We start from the raw sequence: 16,464 nt of genomic DNA on the forward strand, positions 1-16,464 counted from the left end.
ATCTGGGGCTCAAGGTGACCCTGTCACCCTCAGTTACAATTACGAGTTTGGCATCTGTATTAAAGCCCGCCAGCCGGCCAGGCGGGGTGGGGGGGCTGGGGTGGGCATGAGGGTGTGCGGTGAGCCCCGTCCCGGGGGTCCCGTTCCCAGGGGCTGCGTGGCTGCCAAGGCACGGGGCTTCTCTGTGCCTGGGAGAGTTCGTGTGTGTGTGTGTGTGTGTGTGTGTGTGCGCGCGCCAGCCTCCACAATTCTGTGAGTGAGCGTATCTGCGTGCAGGGCTGGGAGTCATGGGTTTTTGTGTGTCTCTGGGCGTGGTGGTTGTGTGTCTGAGCTTGGGGATGGCCAGGGCTGGGGGGCAGCTCTGAGATCATGTGGGTACACAGATGGGCATGTGTTCATGTGCTGGGAGAGGAGCGTATGGCAGTTCCAGGTGTCTTTGGGTGATGGTGTGTCTGGGTGAATGCATGATGGGGTGTGTGTGTGTCTGTGTGACTGTGCATGTGTATCTGAGGGTGTGTGGTGCTGTACACCTGATGGTCACAGGCTGTATGTTTGGGTGTGTGGGTCTGTGTATAAGATCCCGTCGAAGTGTGTGTGTGTGTGTGTGTGTGTGTGAATGCACAGGGGCAGCAGCTGGGAGAGGCTCTGTGTGGTCACTGCAGGGCTCCTCTCCTGCCCCTTTAGTTTGTTCCTGTCCTCAGCAACCCCTGCCGGCAGGGCTCTGATGTCGGGGACTTGGGGAAGGCAGGGAGCTGGCTCTGAGGAGGGCTCTGGGTTCTTGATTCTACTTCTTTTTTTTTTTTTTTGGCCACGTCACGTGGCCTGTGGGATTTTTTTTTTTAGTTCCCTGACCAGGGATCGAACCCGGGCCCTGGTAGTGCCAGCGCCGAGTCCTAACCACTGGACTGCTGAGGAATTCCCGCTGGGTCCTTGATTCTAGATTCTGGAGGATGGGATCTAGATGTTTGGATTGTGGATGGCGGACGCTTGGACCTGGATTTTAGATTCCGGGTTCGGATTCTAGATCTTGGTATCTGGGATCTAGATTCGGATTCTAGACCTTGGTATCTGGGATCTAGATTCCGATTCTGGATTCTGAGATCTGGTTTTGGATTCCGGGATTTGGATTCCAGGCTCTGAATTCTGGGTCTGGGTCCTTGCTGCGGGACCTTGGCTTCCCGTCTCTGGGTTCTGTGTGTTGACTTTGGCCTGTCCTCTCTGCCCTTCTATTCAGACAGGGCCACTGGGCTGCCCACCATCCCCTGCACACACACCCCACCCCCTAACCTGATGGGTGCAGATAACATGCATGGCCACCAGGGGACACCCTTGGTTCAGATTTGGGCCAAGCTGACCTAGACACGGAGGAGTTAGGGGACCACCCTAGCCCGGATTGACACGGCTCTTTGAGGGGGGACGGGGACAGGACTTCACTTCCCTCCCCACCCCTCCCAGTGTCGGCCGGTGACTGATGTCTGTCAAACATGGAGAACTGGACCCAGCATCCCCATAGATACCAATCTGGATCAAGGGACAGGGTGCCCAGTCAGTGGGGCAGATTGGGCAGAAGCACGTGTGTGTCTGTGAAGGTGTCAATGAATGTAGGGAAACATCTGTGCATGTGTGAGAGCGCACTGTGTGTCTGGAGTGGCCACATGTAACAGCGTTCCCATGGAGCGTGAGCCTGTGTGGTGGTGTGTGGCCACGTGTTACGGGGACTAGGTGTCTGGCAGGATCCTCATGTGACGGCACATCTAGGGGCCGTATCTATAACTGTGAGTGCCACTCTGGTGTGGGGCACTAATCCCTGTCATATGGGTGTGTCTGGCTATGACCATGACTGGGTCACTGGGTGGCTGTGGGTGTATTTGTGGGTGTCACTGTGCTCGTGAGGGTGTCTTGGAGTGTCTGGGGGAGGGTTCCCGAAGACTGGGACCCTGTGTCAATGATGTCTTGTCAGTTGGGGTGTGAAGATGTGTAGGAAAGAGGTGTGCCTTCTGAGAGTGTCGAACCAGGGAAGGCACTGGGGGTCGAGAAGGGACCGAGGTGGGTGGGACCAGAGGCGCTCAGAGCATTTCCTTCATTTCTTCCCTAGGTATGTCTGACCCTCGTTCTCACTGGGTTTCTCTACGGCAGCGTCTCTTCCCACCTCTCAGCATCTCTGACTTTGTCTGTGGGTCCTGGTCCTCTGCCTCATCCTGTTGCCAGGCACAGTGTGCTCTGTGGGTATTGGCTGGCTGGTCCTGTCTCCCACTCCAGCCCTTCATCTTCCATCTCGATCTCCGACTCTGCCTCCCTTTGGCCCTTTCCCTCTGTCCTTCCTTATTTGTGCGTTTCTCTTGCAGGTCTCTCCCATCTCTCTTTCTCCATCTCTGTCTCTCTCTCGGCTTCTAAGTGTCTTTGCCCATCTACAGCTCTGTCTCTCTCCATCTCTTGTCTCTCCCCGTCTCTATCTCTCCCAGTCTCTGCCGGCTCGAGTGGGTCCGGGCGGGTCCGGGACAGCCCGGCCCGGGCGCCGCTGCGAACAATGCCCCATTCACGCGGCCAGCCAGCGCCATGGCAACGCGCCCGCCCCGCCCGCCCCGCGTGCGGGCCGCTCGTGCCAAGAGGATGCCATGGTTACGTCAGGCGCGTGCCCGCCCCGCGCGCTCGTGAAGGGGCCGGGCCAGCAGGGGGCGCTCGGCGGTACCCGCTGCCTGGAGTCAGGGCTCCTTCAAGGGGCCTTCAGCCACTCATTGCCTCAGTGTCCCCTTCTGTAAAACATCGGGGATGGGTAGAGTGAGATTCTGTGTACTTCTGTGTGTGTGTGTGTTTTCATGCCTGTGTGTGTTGGTGAGTGTGTAGTTTGGGTGTGATGGTGTATCTGTGTGTTTGTGGTCTTTTGACGGTGTGCCCTTGTGTTTGTATGCCTGGGGTGTGTGTGTGTGTGTGTGTGTGTGTCGGTGGTTTGGGTGTGATTATGTGCTTGTGAATTCATGTGACAGTGTGTGTGTCCGTGTTTGCATGCCTGAGGGGTGGATGTGAGAGAGACAGAGAGAGATGGTGGGTGTCTGTGGTTTGGGTGTGATTCTGTGTTTGTGATTATGGGTTCGTGTGATAGTGTGTGTGCCTGTGTTTGCATGCCGTGTGTGTGTGTGTGTGTGTGTGTGTGTGTGTGTGTGATGGTGGCTGGCCCCGTCGTTGGGTGTGGTTGCGAGTTTGTGTGACGGTTGTTTGTGGGTCTGGGGGTCCGTGTTCACAAACTCATATGTGCCTATGCGTGTACTGGGTATAGGTTCCAAGGACTGCCAGGGCTTGGCTAAGCGCCCCCTCACCTGAGGGCCTCCTGGCGCAGAAGGGGGTGCCCAGCTGCCTGGGACCTCCCACTCCCCACAGGTTCAGGAGAGCCCCAGCTGATGAATATTCATCAGGCAGAGGGGCTGGCACCCACCGCCTACAGCTGCGCGTCTATTAGCCCCCCTGCTCTCCAGGCACCAACTGCAGTGGGGAGAGGGGGTAGCAGCGTGGGCCTCTCCCCGTCTCCATGACTTGGGGGGCTGGAGGGCTTCCTAGTGACTACTGTGGGGGTCATGTCAGTGTGCCTCGCTGCTTGTTGGGATGGCTACGGGACTGTCTCAACGTTGTGACAGGCATTGGGGAGAATGACTGTTGTGTGACAGGATGTCCTTGTCACCGTGGTGTGGCTGTCCCCCACTGTTTCTTTGTAGCTCTGTCCGGGGACTCTGGGCAGTGCGAGATGTGTACCTGTCACCTGCAACAGTGAGATGCTGAGTGCACGTCATCAGAATGTCTGTGAGCAGTTCTGCAGTGGCCTGTACCTGCTGGCTACCTGCTCTGTGACCATCAGGGTGTGTTGTCGCGTTACTGGAGCCACTGGCTGGGTTCAAACATTGCTCGAGGGGCAGCTGTGCACCACACCCTGGGAATGAAGTGCTCAGAGCTGCTTCCCCTCCTTGTGACCTAGTGGGGCAGTGACTCCGTGTGGCCACGTGGCTAGCACAGCCGAAGGGGCACCCGGACCGGGTATGTGAGTGTGCCCCTGCTGGTCAGACACTGAATACAGTGTGAGGGTCAGCGTGTCAGGGTCAGTGTGAGGATGTGTGAGACAGTGTGGTTGAAGGCATGTGTGACCAGAATCCTTGAGGCTGTGATGGTACTTCTGTGTGTCACAGAGTGGCTGGGGGTGTGACAGGCAGGGTTTCTGGTTGAAGGTGTGACAATGTGACTCTGTGTGTGGTTGAAGGTGTGACAGCATATGTGACAGTGTGGTGGTGTGTGACAGTGTGACTGAAGATGAGACAGTGTGGCTGTGTGTGGCTGTGTGATTGAAGGTGTGATGGTGACACTATGTGTGTGACAGTGAGTGTGTGATGACATGAGCCAAGGGGCTTTGACTGCCCCACCCCCACCCCAAGGCTGCACAGGGAGCCCGGCTACACCGCCACACACAGCTACACTGTCACATCGTCAGCAATGCTGTCACATCCAGCCGTGGTGTCTTACCTTTGTGCTGGATCGAGGGGCCTTGTGACATGGGACTGGCAGCCGCTCAGCCTGCGGACACACGCGGGCCTGAGACGGGGGATACCTGGAGACCCAGTGCCAGCCGGGGCTCTGCCTTGCTGCTGTGTCTTCCCCCTGCAGGCTGGGCTGGGGAGTGGCCTCCAGATGCGGTGGGGATGGGGGCGAGGGGGGCTCCTCTGGTCTGGGGGACTCCAGCTTGGGCCCCGGTATGTGGCTGGGTGGCCCCTGGTGCTCAGCCAGGGACACAGTGCGGCCGGCCTCACCCCCCTTGATCCCCACACCCTGGTTGGCTGGGTGGTGGCAGCACACAGAGGCCCCATTCAGGAGCCAGGGCCAGGTTTCCAGGACGGGTGGGGTGGGTCTCCAGCGGGCTGCAAATGAAATGTTTCCCCAGCTCCTTCCCTTGCCTCCAGATGAGCGTTAGCCACAGGAAGCCCTGCCGCCTGCCTGTCCTTGGCGCTAGCCACGCTGTGCTGCTGGGGCACGTGTGAGTGCGCGTCTGTGCCACCTTGTGCACAGCTGCGGGCTGGCCTGAGTATCCCCATTTGTGATCTGGGGATGCCTGTGTGTGTGTCTGGGTGTCAGTGTGTGATCAGTTGTGACCATGGACGATCCTGTGTGTCTGTGTATCTGTGATCTGTGTATCTTTGTGGCATCCTGCGTGTGCCACGTCTACGGACGATTTTGAGAACATCTGTGTACGTGACTCAAAAGGTCTGTAACACTTTGTGTAATTGTGTGACTTTGTGTATACCTGTGTAACTGGACTCAGCGTATGAGTCTGGGAGTCTGTGTAACTGGGTTTGTCTTTGTGAGTCAGTGTCAATCTGGGTCTCTGTGGGGGAGGTCTATGTGATGGCGAAGGTCTTTGTGTGTGACTGGAGTGTTATTGGTGTTACTCTGTGGGGGAGATCTGTGTGGGATTCTCTCTGCAGCTGTGTGCTTGTGTGTCCGTGCACTAAGGGTGTGCGGCAGCATTTCTGGGTGATCCTGTGTCTGTGTGTGATTATGGCATTTTACATGACCGCCCAGAGGAGGAGGAGGGTCTGTATCTTTGTGTGTCTGAGCATGCCTGTGTGTGTCTTTGTGATTCTGTGTGCACGTGACTGTAGGAGTCTGGGGTGTGTGTGTGTGTGTGTGTGGCATGGACGCAGGTGCCTTGACAGTGGGGCTGTAACTCTTCACTCCCCACTACAGGTTCCCAGCCCAGGGAGGGGGCAGCGAGCGCAAGGCTAGGACCCCAGCCTGGGCACAGACCATGTCCTCCAGGCTGGGCAGGAGAGGCATAAGGCCCTCTTGGGGAGTAGCGATCCCCAGTCCTGCCAGGAGGGCCTGGAGCACCCCTCCCCGACCCTGGCAGCACCCTCAGCCTGGCTCTTGACTTATCTCGTGTACCAGATGTTCGTCCTCCTCTGCGGAGAGGCCTGCCCACCTGCCCCGGAGCCCAGCACTGCCTGGCCCCACCTTTGGTGGCCCAGGACTTGGCTGCTGGAGCCCAGATGTTTTGGTACCGCCTCCCACTGCCCCCAGCATCCCGGCTGGGTAATGCCATGGGCCTGGTGCCCACTCCTCCCTCCTCCTCCCCTGGCACACCTGCATTGTAAGAACACACCTGCTGCCAGCCGCAGCCAGGTGGGCAGCCCCGGCAGGGAGGAATGTGGGAGATTCCAGCTGTGGCATCCCAGCTGTACACAGCCCCCCGGCAACACCCTCCTCCCCTGTGATTTCTTGAAGGCCAGGTGTGGTCCTAAGACCTGGGCTGGTGGGGGGAGGGGGGGCCCGGGTGTCCTCCACAGCAACCCCTCAGCCTCTCTGTAAAAATCCTCCCAGCTGGCAGCTGTGGAGGGGGGAGCAGAGTGGATGTGGATGTGTGTGCATGGCGTGGGGGGGTGTTTGTTGTGGGTATGGGGGTGGTCTGAGCAACGTGGAGAGAATTCTGAGTGCAGATATGCTCATGAATATGGGGGAAATGTTTTGTTTGTGGGAACATGGATGGATGTGCGAGTGTGTAAGGAAGAGAGAGGGGGTGTGTATGCACACAGGGAGGGTGTTGTGGCGTGAGGGTGTGTGAATGGAAGGATGGGTGTTGTGTGTGTGTGGATGAATGGAATGCGTGTGTGAAGTGGGTATGGGATGCTGGTTCAAGCAGAACCCAGGCTTGGCGCCAGAGGCGGACCGGGAGGGTGAGGGGGGAGTGGGCAGACCCCAGCCCTAGGGCCTGGCACGGATGGTGGAACAGGGCTGGGAGGACAGGTCGGCAGGTGGGGAGAGGACTGGGCCAAAGCTGATGGGGCTTCTGAGGGGTGACCCCTTCATGGCTGTTTGCAGAGGGGCAAGGAGGGTCCACCTGTCTCTCGAGGTCTCCCCAATTCCCCAGTTACATGAAAGATCCCAGACACCCCAAACCCTTCAACCATTCCTCCCCCCTCCCCAAACCTTTCCTATTGCCTTCCCCTCCAGCCCCCCACAGGCCCACACTGCTCCAATGTCCCCTTCACCCAGGCCCCGTAACCCCCCAGATTTATCCTCTGCTCATTCCCTCAGCCATCCAAGCCCCACCTTGGCACCCCAAACCTCTCCTGGGCTTACATATCCCCAGTTCCTTCTCCCAGACATTCCAGCCTCTCTTGGGCCTCCTCAAAGGCCCCCAGACCCATCCCTGTCCCCCCCCAACTTCCTGCTCCCCTCTCCTCCCTATCTCCCTCCCCCTTGACCTATCCCTCACATCCCTTTCCTGAGCCATCCAAGCCCCCAGCCCCTTGATCCCCAAATCCCCTTCCTGTCCCTCCCCTCAGTCCCACATATCCTCCAGTGCCCTCCTGCAGCCCCTCCTCCAACCCCCCCATGTAGCCCCGCCCCTTCTCCTCGGCACCCGCCCCCCCCCTCCGGTGCCTCCTCCCGCACGCCCTCCGACTGCAGCGGTGGAGGCTGTGGCCGGGAGGCAGCAGCGGCGGCCCTGAAACTTTAAACGGTGTTAAAAGTTTCTGTTTACGAGAAGCCCTTGAATTTTTAAGGACGTATCGATTCCCTCTGCCACGGCCTTGCATCGGCAGCGGCTGCGATGCAGAGGGGGAAGGCTGGGTCGGATCGGCGGGATCCCAGGATAGAGCCCCCCAAGTACGGCAATGACAGACACACATGTACCCAGGCACATCCTCAGGCACACAGAGACCTCCCTCCCTGACACACATGCGCACACACACACCTAGTCACACACACCAACACAGCCTGATACACAGACCCACATCTCTGAAAAGACACAGAACCCCGCTCCCTGACACACACAGTCACCTGTGTACACATACTCTGGTACACACAGATCTTCATCACTGCCCCAGACTCACAGGGACCCAACAGAGAGAAACATTCCTAGTGACACCCATTAACACTTTCAGCCACACAGACCCTGATTACAGACAGACCCCCCGGGTCACACACACTCCGGGACGCGTAGAGAGACCCGCGTCCCTGCCACACACACACAAGCTTGTTATGTACACTGACACTTTCTGACAGAGAGAGCCTCACAGCTGATGCACACACTGTGGTCAGCTCAATACACACACGCATATTCACCTAGGCACCCACATCACCAGCACTTCCTGTCAAAGACCAGACACTGCCAAGGTGACCTCTACACCTAACTCCCACGAGAATGTCAGCGCCCCCAGCACACGGTCTTTTGTCTCGTTCCCTACTATGTCCCCAGTGCTAGGCACAGAGCCTGGCAGACACTCACCCTCTGACTCACAGACACCCCAGGTACACAGCCAGACCCGCATCACTGCTACACCACACTGGCCCATTCAAAGAGACTCCTAGACGGACATACACTGACCTGCACCTCCTTTCCCCCAGAGGACACCCGGACCCACCCAGACTCCCAAGAACACAACTCTGGCCACCCTGCCTCAAAGACGCAATGTGACCAGGAACACATACCCTCAGGCATATTTTCACATGGACATACACACACACCTGGGCATTGACACCCCTCCAACAGACAATGCATAGCTGAGAACTGCCACGGCTTCTTGCCCCAGGAGGGTGAGAAAGTGCCGGCTGCACCTGGCAGCAGGAGGAAGCTTTGCCTCGGCAGGAGCTGCCTGGGGGCTGCAGACACCACCTCCCCGCCCACCCTGGGGGGTCACTTAAGGGCTCCTCTTGCCCCCATGCCAGGGTCCTCAGCACAAACCTTTCCCCCCATTCCTCTTTGCTCTGGAAATGGGGGACCAGGGGCCTGCATGAGAGGAATGGAGCCTCGCCGGGGGTGTGAATACATGTCCCTGAGGCCTCAATGTCCATTTCTGTCCCTGATGGTTGGGCTGTGTGGTCCTTGTTAGATTTGTGTGTGTGTCCATGATCAGGGCCAAGTACAAGTGTGTGTGTGTGTTGGGAGTGGGGCGTGGAAGGGGCCTGGGTGTATGCATGTGATACCTGTGTACATCTGGGCATCAGGTGTGTGATGTGTGTTCCTGTGTGCTGTTGTCTCTGCCAGTGTCACTTTGTGTCAGGGTCAGAGCTTTCCCTGTGTCTGGCATGTACGTCCCGGTGTCTGGTGGTTTGTGTTTGTGTGACAGTGCATTAGTGCATCTGTTTTGGTGCCGCTTTGTGCGTGTGTTGTGTGTGCATTCGGGTGTCTATGTATAGGAGTTGTGTGCCTGGAGTGTGTGAGGATGTGGTTGTGTGATCATGCCAGTGTCAGTGTGTCAGCATGAATCTGTAGATGTCAGCATGCACTGGTGTGTGCGTCTTGGTGTGTATCAGTGTGTGTCTGTGTGAGGCCCATATTGGAGTGTGTCCACCTGTATCTGGGAGTCTAAACATGGTTTGTTGTTGAAATGCATACGTGTGGGTATCCTGTGATGGTGGGCCCTGTGTGCATGTCAGTGTGTGGGTTGTGGGTTGCTTTCCTAGTCTTGGGGGGGTGTCGGTGCATGTGTGTGGGTTGTGTGCCTATGCTGTGTGCGCGTAGGTGACTGCGAGTGCTTTGTTGGAATGTGGAACGTGTGGCAATGCGTTCTGTACGTGACATGTATGGAGGGCTCCGAACCTCACTGCGTGTCAGCGTGTGTCTGCTTTGGAACGCGGGCCAGCACGTGTCGGGGTGGCCGTGTTGGCGTGCGCCCCCGCGCGCGCGTGTCTGAGTGTGTGTGTGTGTGTGTGTGTGTGTGTGCATGTGTGCGTGCATATGTGTGTGTGTGTGTGCGCGCCGGCCGTCGCTCCCCCGCCCTGCCCGCCCCTCCCCGCGCCCCTCCTCCCGCCCGCGCCGCCCGCCCGCTCCCTCTCCCCGGAGTGCGCCGCTTCCAAACTTTGTCTAAACTTTCACTTTCACAGCGCGGCGGCGGCGGCGGCGGCGGCGGCGGCGGCGGCGGGCGAGGGTGACCGGCCGAGCGGCGGCGGCATGGAGTAGACGCGCGGCGGCGGCTGCGGCGGCGGACGCGAGAGGCAGCGGCGAGCGCGGCGGCGGCGGCGGCCCCGGAGCCGGCGGGGCCGAGCCTGCGAGCGGCGAGCGCGGAGCGGCGCCGGGCCGAGCGCGGGGCCGCGGGCCGGGCGGGCGCAGCGCGGCGGAGGCCGGAGGAACCGAGCCAGAGCCGGAGCCCGAGCGCGGCCGCCGCCTGCCGGGCCTCCCCTCGCCGCGGCCGGCCGCCGCGCTCCCGCCCGGGCGCCCAGCTATGTACTCCCCGTACTGCCTCACCCAGGTACCGGCCGCCGCCCCCGCGCGACCCGGGAGGGGAGCGGGCGCAGGAGGCCGGCCGGCGGCGCGGGCGGGAGGGCGGAGGGGGCGCGCGGCGGCTGGGGGGAGTGAGTCCACGGGCGGCCGAGGGGTGCAAGCCGTACGGTGGGGAGTCCGGCCACGCGTGCGGGCGCCCCCGTGCGCGTGCGACCCTGGCCAGGAGGCAGACTCCTGTTGGGGGTTCCGGGGGCTGCCGGCTGCGTGCGTGGCGCTGCCCCTGTAGCGCGGAGCGGGAGTGCGTGTTTGTGTGTGTGTGTGTGTGTGTGTGTGTGTGTGTGTGTGTGTATGTGTGTGTGTGCGCGCGCGCGCGCTCGACTGGGGTGCAGTGGGCAGCGGGACTCCCGCCGACCTGTGGGCGGCTGTGGCGTGCACCCGGACAGCGTGGCCGCTGGCAGTGTTTGCGGGATGACAGAGTGGCAGGGGGTGGTCCCGAGGGCGCAGTGCGGGGACTGTGTCTGGCGGCGCTCCCTGGGGCGGGCGCAGCGGTTCCCGAGGGTGGCAGCGGCCGGCGTGCGTGGTGGTGGCCCCTGCGTGCCGCCGGGGTGCCCCGGGCGGGCCGAGCAGCCCGGGCGTCTCCCCAAAGTCTTTGTTCAGGCCTCACATGGGAGCGGGGCTAAGAAAATGGCGGGGCTCCCAAATTTCTGTGGGGCAGGGGAGGGGAGGGAGGGGCGGGCGGGCTGCCAGCCCTGGCCGCGCCTCTTCGCCGACCCTGGACGCCGCAGCCGCGGCGACCCCCCCACAAAAAAAAAAAAAAAAACTTTCCTCGGCTTAAACTTTCCGGCCCCAGCCACCCCGGCTGCCGCTCGGTGGACCAGGCGGGTCTGGGGAATCCCATCCCGCTGCCCGGAGGCGGGAGGGGCTGGCGGGAGCCGCGGACACTGCCGACGGTGCTGGGGCCACGCCGCCGGGTCAGCCGCGGGCGCTATGCCGACCTTGGCGCGCTGCGAAAGCGCGTCCCGCCTCCAGCGAAGTTCTCTGCACCGCGCTCGGCAGGCGGCAAAGGCCCGGGGGATGCCTGCCTTGCCACCCCACCCTCTCCGGTGGTGGCTCCTGGCTCTGAGAGGGCACAGAAGCTGCCCAGAGCCCCACAGCAGCCCTGGTAGCACTGTCTGCTGGGCCACGCTATAGCTGGCATCCCAGACTCCGCAGAGGCGACACCTGGGGGCTTCCTAACCCTGCCTGCCAGCAGGGCCTGCGTTTGTGGGGGGAGTCTCTAGGCAAGGCCTGGGTCCTAATTGTCCCCTCTGCCAGTCTGAGCCTTGCCAGCTGTGTGCCAAGTGTGCCCAGGCTGGGAGTGGGAGTCCCTGTGAATATGGCTGCTCTGTGGGTGTGGTATTGGCGAGGGGCTAGAGGGTATGTCAGGGGTGTGTGTCAGCCCCCCGCGTAACAAACAGAATGCCCACACCACACTCCCGTATCCACAGATGCAAGTGTGTGTGTGAGTCAATCTCGGGGGTCTGCTTGTGGCCCTGTGATCAGCCGTGGGCAGCCCTGTGTGTATGGACACGGGTATGGCCCAGGGTGAGGGTCTTCCTGTATAGGATGTGAGTATGTGTTGGTGAGGTACACATGCGCACGTATGTATCACGGTGTGCATGCAGGTGTGAGCAGGCACTCTGGCCACTATGGCAGTGTGGGGGACCCCCATATCTGTGCCTCTGACTGGCCGGCCACCCATCTTGGGCCCCCGCATGACGACCCTACCCACCTAGCTGGGTCTGAGCTGTGGCTGCCTTTGGTGCCGCATTTGGCTGGCCGATGTGGTTGATATTCGGGGCCTAGTGGGACCAAGACCTCATGCGTGAGCGGCCCCTGGCCCACCAGCCGCCACCTCGGCTCCCTGGCCTACCCTCCTCCTCAGCCTGGGTGAGAACTTGGTTCTTCAGATGTCACAGACCTTGGGAAAGAAAGTACCAGCTGATCCACTGGTGACAAGACTAGGGAGGGGCTGGGGCAGCCCCCAGACTCAGGGTGATGGCCAGTGCTTGGCTCTCTGACACCTTCGAAGGGAGCGAGGGCTCAGCTCTGTGTCACAAGCCTGAGTATGCCAGGGCGTTGGGGGAGAGAAGGGGGCACGGACTCGCTAGATTGAGCCCCTCAGCTCTGGGTAGGAGGCTGCTGTTGGCTGGTCAGCAGGGTCCAGCCTTCCCCTCCTGACGGCCACATTTCTGGGAGCTAGTCTGTTTTTATAAATCTTTCTGCTTCCATAGTTTGCTCTGCCAGTTTCTGTCTTTTCCTCTATCTCTGTCTGCCCCTTTTCCATCCGTCTCTCTGTCCTATATCTTTGACTGTCCCTGTCTTTCCCTGTCTCTCTCTGATTCTGGTTCTGGCCCCATCTCTGCTCCCCCCCTCCCCCTGAGTCTCGGACTCTGTCTCTTCTCTGGCCTGTGTGTGTGTGTATGTGTGTGTGTGTGTGTGTGTGTGTGTGTGTGGTGTGTGTCTCTCTTTCTCTCTCTCTTCTTTTTTTCAAACCAGAATTGGCTTCGATTTTAAAGTCAATAAATGATTGAGCAGGAACGAGCTTGGAGCAGCGGGGCCCTGGTGGGGAAAGGCACTGTGGGCGAGGGGGAAGGGCGGGTGTGGGGGGAAATCTCCTTCTGGAAAAAGCATCGAAATCCAGGGCGGCTGGGCGGGGTGCTTACTGGAGCTGCTTGAGCCCACTGCAGCCACGGGCCTGAGTCCTCGGTGGAGGGGAAAGGGGTGGATGGATGGCCCCGCACCCTTAACAGACAGCGGCACACAGGATGTGGACACACACATACACCACCGCTGCCGCCAAGATGAGGACATGAACGACATGTTTATGCTGATGTCCAGACACAGCAAGTTCGGCCATGGACAGACGAACTTACGGACACAGGAAACGGTGGACCTGTGTTCTCTCCCCACTGGCACACACACACAAACCCCTTGAGATGGGATGTGTATACCGACATAAACGCACGGAGACACGGCGATACCGTCCAGACACATTCAAATACAGGCTGACTCAAGTGTGTGTTCACCCCCACACTTACACAGACCCAAGGGCACATACCTTTACACAGGACACAAGGCTGTTGGCTCACCTGGGTGTGTATACGGACACGCATGTTCGCCGACATTACCTGCCACATGGCCCCACGGGAGCAGCGGAACGTTCACGTACCCTTGTTTCCACGCAGCCACATACACACTCCTTCAGGGGAGGGGAATGGACTGGGGCCTCCCTGATGCCCCCCCAGCTCTCTCCCTGGGTCTCTCTCCCCTCTGTCCCTGTGTAGCTGTTGCTCCCTGTCCCGGCACCAGCAGGGGCCTCCTTTTTATGGCGCATTTTCTCTCTGGCTCTGGCCCTGCATGCTTCACGTCCACTGCTGGGGTGGGAGGTGTGTGTGGCCATGAGCTGGGACAGGGTAGGCCATGCCTGGGGTTAGGTTGAGCTTGGACAGACTGAGCTCAGAGCCGAGGGCTCTGCTGAGTTAACACGGGGGCAAGAGGCTCCCCTCTCTCTGGGGGCTGGAGCCAGGGGTCCTGGCCCAGCCAAGAATGTCTTGTGTGGCCTCAAGGGCTCCCAGGTGGAGCTGTGGGAGCAGAGGTTGAGGGTTAGACTTTGCAAATAAGACAGCACAGGGTTTGAGCTCCAGCTCTGCATCTTAAATCCTGTGACCCGAAACACAGGACTTTTTTGGTCTGTAACATGGGCAATAAAAAAAATAAATAAAAATTAAAAAACAAAATGGTCAATAATAGTGCCTACCTCTCATGCTGTGATTAGGTTCAGTGTCAGGCCTGGCGCACATGGCATGTGCTCAAGAAAAGGAGTGACGTGTCGTTTTGGTTATCATCATTAGGCCAGCCCCAGGCCCTCCCAGCTGAGGGTAGGCTGCTTCAGAGGGATGGAAGCCAGGGTCAGGCACCTCCCAACCATAGAAATCCAGATGGACTGTCTGGAGGAGGAAGCAAGAGAAGAGTTCGGGAGGAAAGAGGCCAGCTCACGGCCCAGCGGTTTTCCTTTAGGTGGGGTCCTGTAGGCCAAGGAGGGGACGGCAGGGGTGCAAGGCAGGGAGAGGTGATGATGGGGGTAGGGGAGGGGGCAGGGAGAATGCCAAGGCCTGGGCTGCCCCGTGGGAACCAGATGCCATTCTTGGGGGCTCTGGCTGCCCTGGCCCCTTTTCTTGACCTCGACCAGGCCCGCTTTGGGGCTGGGCTCTGAGGCCTTGTGCCAGAATGTTCAGGAGTGTGTGTGCACATGAGTGCCTAAATGTGAGTGGGGCAAAGAGCCTAGAGACCTGGGTGGGTCCCAGTGGTGACCTTAGGGATGTCTGCATGGCTCCAGAATCATTTCTGCATCAGGGCATTGTCACCTGGGACCACCACGGGGACAGGATGAATGTGCGGGACCCTACGTGGGCACTTGGCAGGGTCAAGCGGGCGTTTCAGGTATGTGCAGGGGGTGGGCATGCAGCTGTGGCTGACAGTGAAATCCCCCCCGCACTGACCACCTGCTTCCACTTCCAACCCGCTGGGAGCCTGGCCTTTTTGGTCTGCTTGGTTCCTGTCCTCTGCTCTTGAAGTGCAAGTGTGGGGTCTCACACTTTCCTCCAGCTGAACCGACGGAGGATGAGGAGGCCCGGACAACCGTGCTTCCCTCCAACGCGGCGCTGAGGATGGGGCTCCTGTCCCTCCTAGCTGAGGTGGGAGAAAGGAGGGGGCGTCTGCACTTTCCTACCCCCAAAACCCTGGATGTGGAGGCGAAGGGGCCAGGGGAGACATCCCTGAGCAGCTCCCCGGCTTCTCCCCGATTCGCATGTGCGTCCGTCGGCGCGGTGAGCCTTAGAGCCACCATTTTCCCGAGGACGGCAGTGTGGCTGTGCGTGTGTGTGTGGGTCCCTTTCCAAATGTCCCTGTGTCTCCGGACGGTATGTCACTGGGTGCTGCCTGGTGTCTCTGAGGGCCATTCCAAGCTCCATCTCTGTGTATTCGGGTGACAGTGGGGTTGGTGGTGTGTGTCACCGTGTGTGTCGGGATACCTGATGTGGTCTTTGTGTCACGGTGCCGCTGTGGTATGTCACTAAACAAATCATCGAATCCTCTGGGTGTCTGATCGTCGTGACAGGCGTATCCGTGTGCCTTACCGTGCGTGGCGGCCTGTTGTGTTGACATACCTGTGTCAATGCGTGCGCCTATAGGTATCGCCCCCATGGCATTGTGCGTCCCGGGCTTGTCCCTGTGACCATCAATGTGTGTTTCACCGCATGGGCCCCTCTCCCTGGCCTCCCTTGGCCTCTTGGCACCTTGTGAAGTGCCCACCATGGCGGCCAAGCTAGTGTCTGGGAGCAGGCTGGCTTCTTCGAGGCTTCCCATGAGGTGGGGCGGCCATGGTGGCCCTGCTGTGGGCCCCACCCGTGCCCCTGGCCCGGCATGGACAGAAGCCCGTTGTGTGGCGAGGTGCGGGTGTGTGTTTGGGCCGCCCACAGGCCTCCCTCTGTCTGCCCGGCGCACATTGATCTTGGCTTCTGCCTGTGTCCGTCCTGGCCTGGCCAGCTGGGGTGTCCGGCTGTCTCTGTGGGCCAGAGCCCACCGCCCCCTACCGTCCCCAGCGGCCAAGCCTGCCCCAGGTCCCACACCTCCGTGCCGCCTGCTGTCCCTCCGAGGCCCTGAGAGCGCGGATTTGGAAACTGAGGCCCCCTGCCTGCTCCCCCGCCCCCTCTCCTTCCTCCCTCTCTCTCCCCCCTCCCGCTCCCTCGCTCCCTCTCTCTCTCTCCTCCTGCCAAACGCATCTTGGCTCCGTCTGAATATCTCTCCTCCTCGATTTTTGGCTCCAGCTCTGGGCGCGTTCACTAAAAGAAGGGCTAGCTCCCCCCTTCCCCGCCCCCCTTCCTTGCTGCCTCCCCCCCCTCTGGAGGAGCCCCTCTGAGGGCGGGAGTGGCCGCGTGCAGGGGCCTGGGCCCCCAAGCGGGGTTGGCCAAGGGGGCACAGGCCTGGTGGGCGAGGGGGCTGGGTGGACTGGGCCTGGCAGCCCGAGAGAGTGGTGGCCGGGGTGACCATGCTGCCCGGCTGGGCGGGCGGCCGGGTGGGGAGGGGTCGGGGGCACGGAGCTGGGGTGTCTGGCTTCTGGTGGGGCTGGCAGGCCTCTGTGAGGCGCAGCTGTGCCCAGAACGCCAAGCTGCGTTTGCCATCACTACCGATGTGGCTGCGCCAGCGGGGAGGGGGAGGCGGGTGGC

At 60.4% G+C, this 16,464-nt stretch overlaps 1 protein-coding gene across 1 annotated transcript in view; it reads left to right on the top strand.

Moving 5' to 3' along the window:
- Positions 1-9,713: 9,713 nt before the first annotated feature.
- NFIX (nuclear factor I X) overlaps positions 9,714-16,464 on the top strand; it is a gene marked incomplete at its 5' end in the record, with an annotated part of 97,112 nt that continues 90,361 nt past the window's right edge. Inside the window, one exon of the mRNA XM_079919046.1 lies at positions 9,714-10,226. Coding sequence (XP_079775172.1) covers positions 10,200-10,226 — 27 coding nt within the window. The remainder of the gene's footprint in view (positions 10,227-16,464) is intronic.

Source organism: Stenella coeruleoalba (genome assembly GCF_951394435.1).
Source record: "Stenella coeruleoalba genome assembly, chromosome: 3".
Lineage (NCBI taxonomy): Eukaryota > Metazoa > Chordata > Mammalia > Artiodactyla > Delphinidae > Stenella > Stenella coeruleoalba.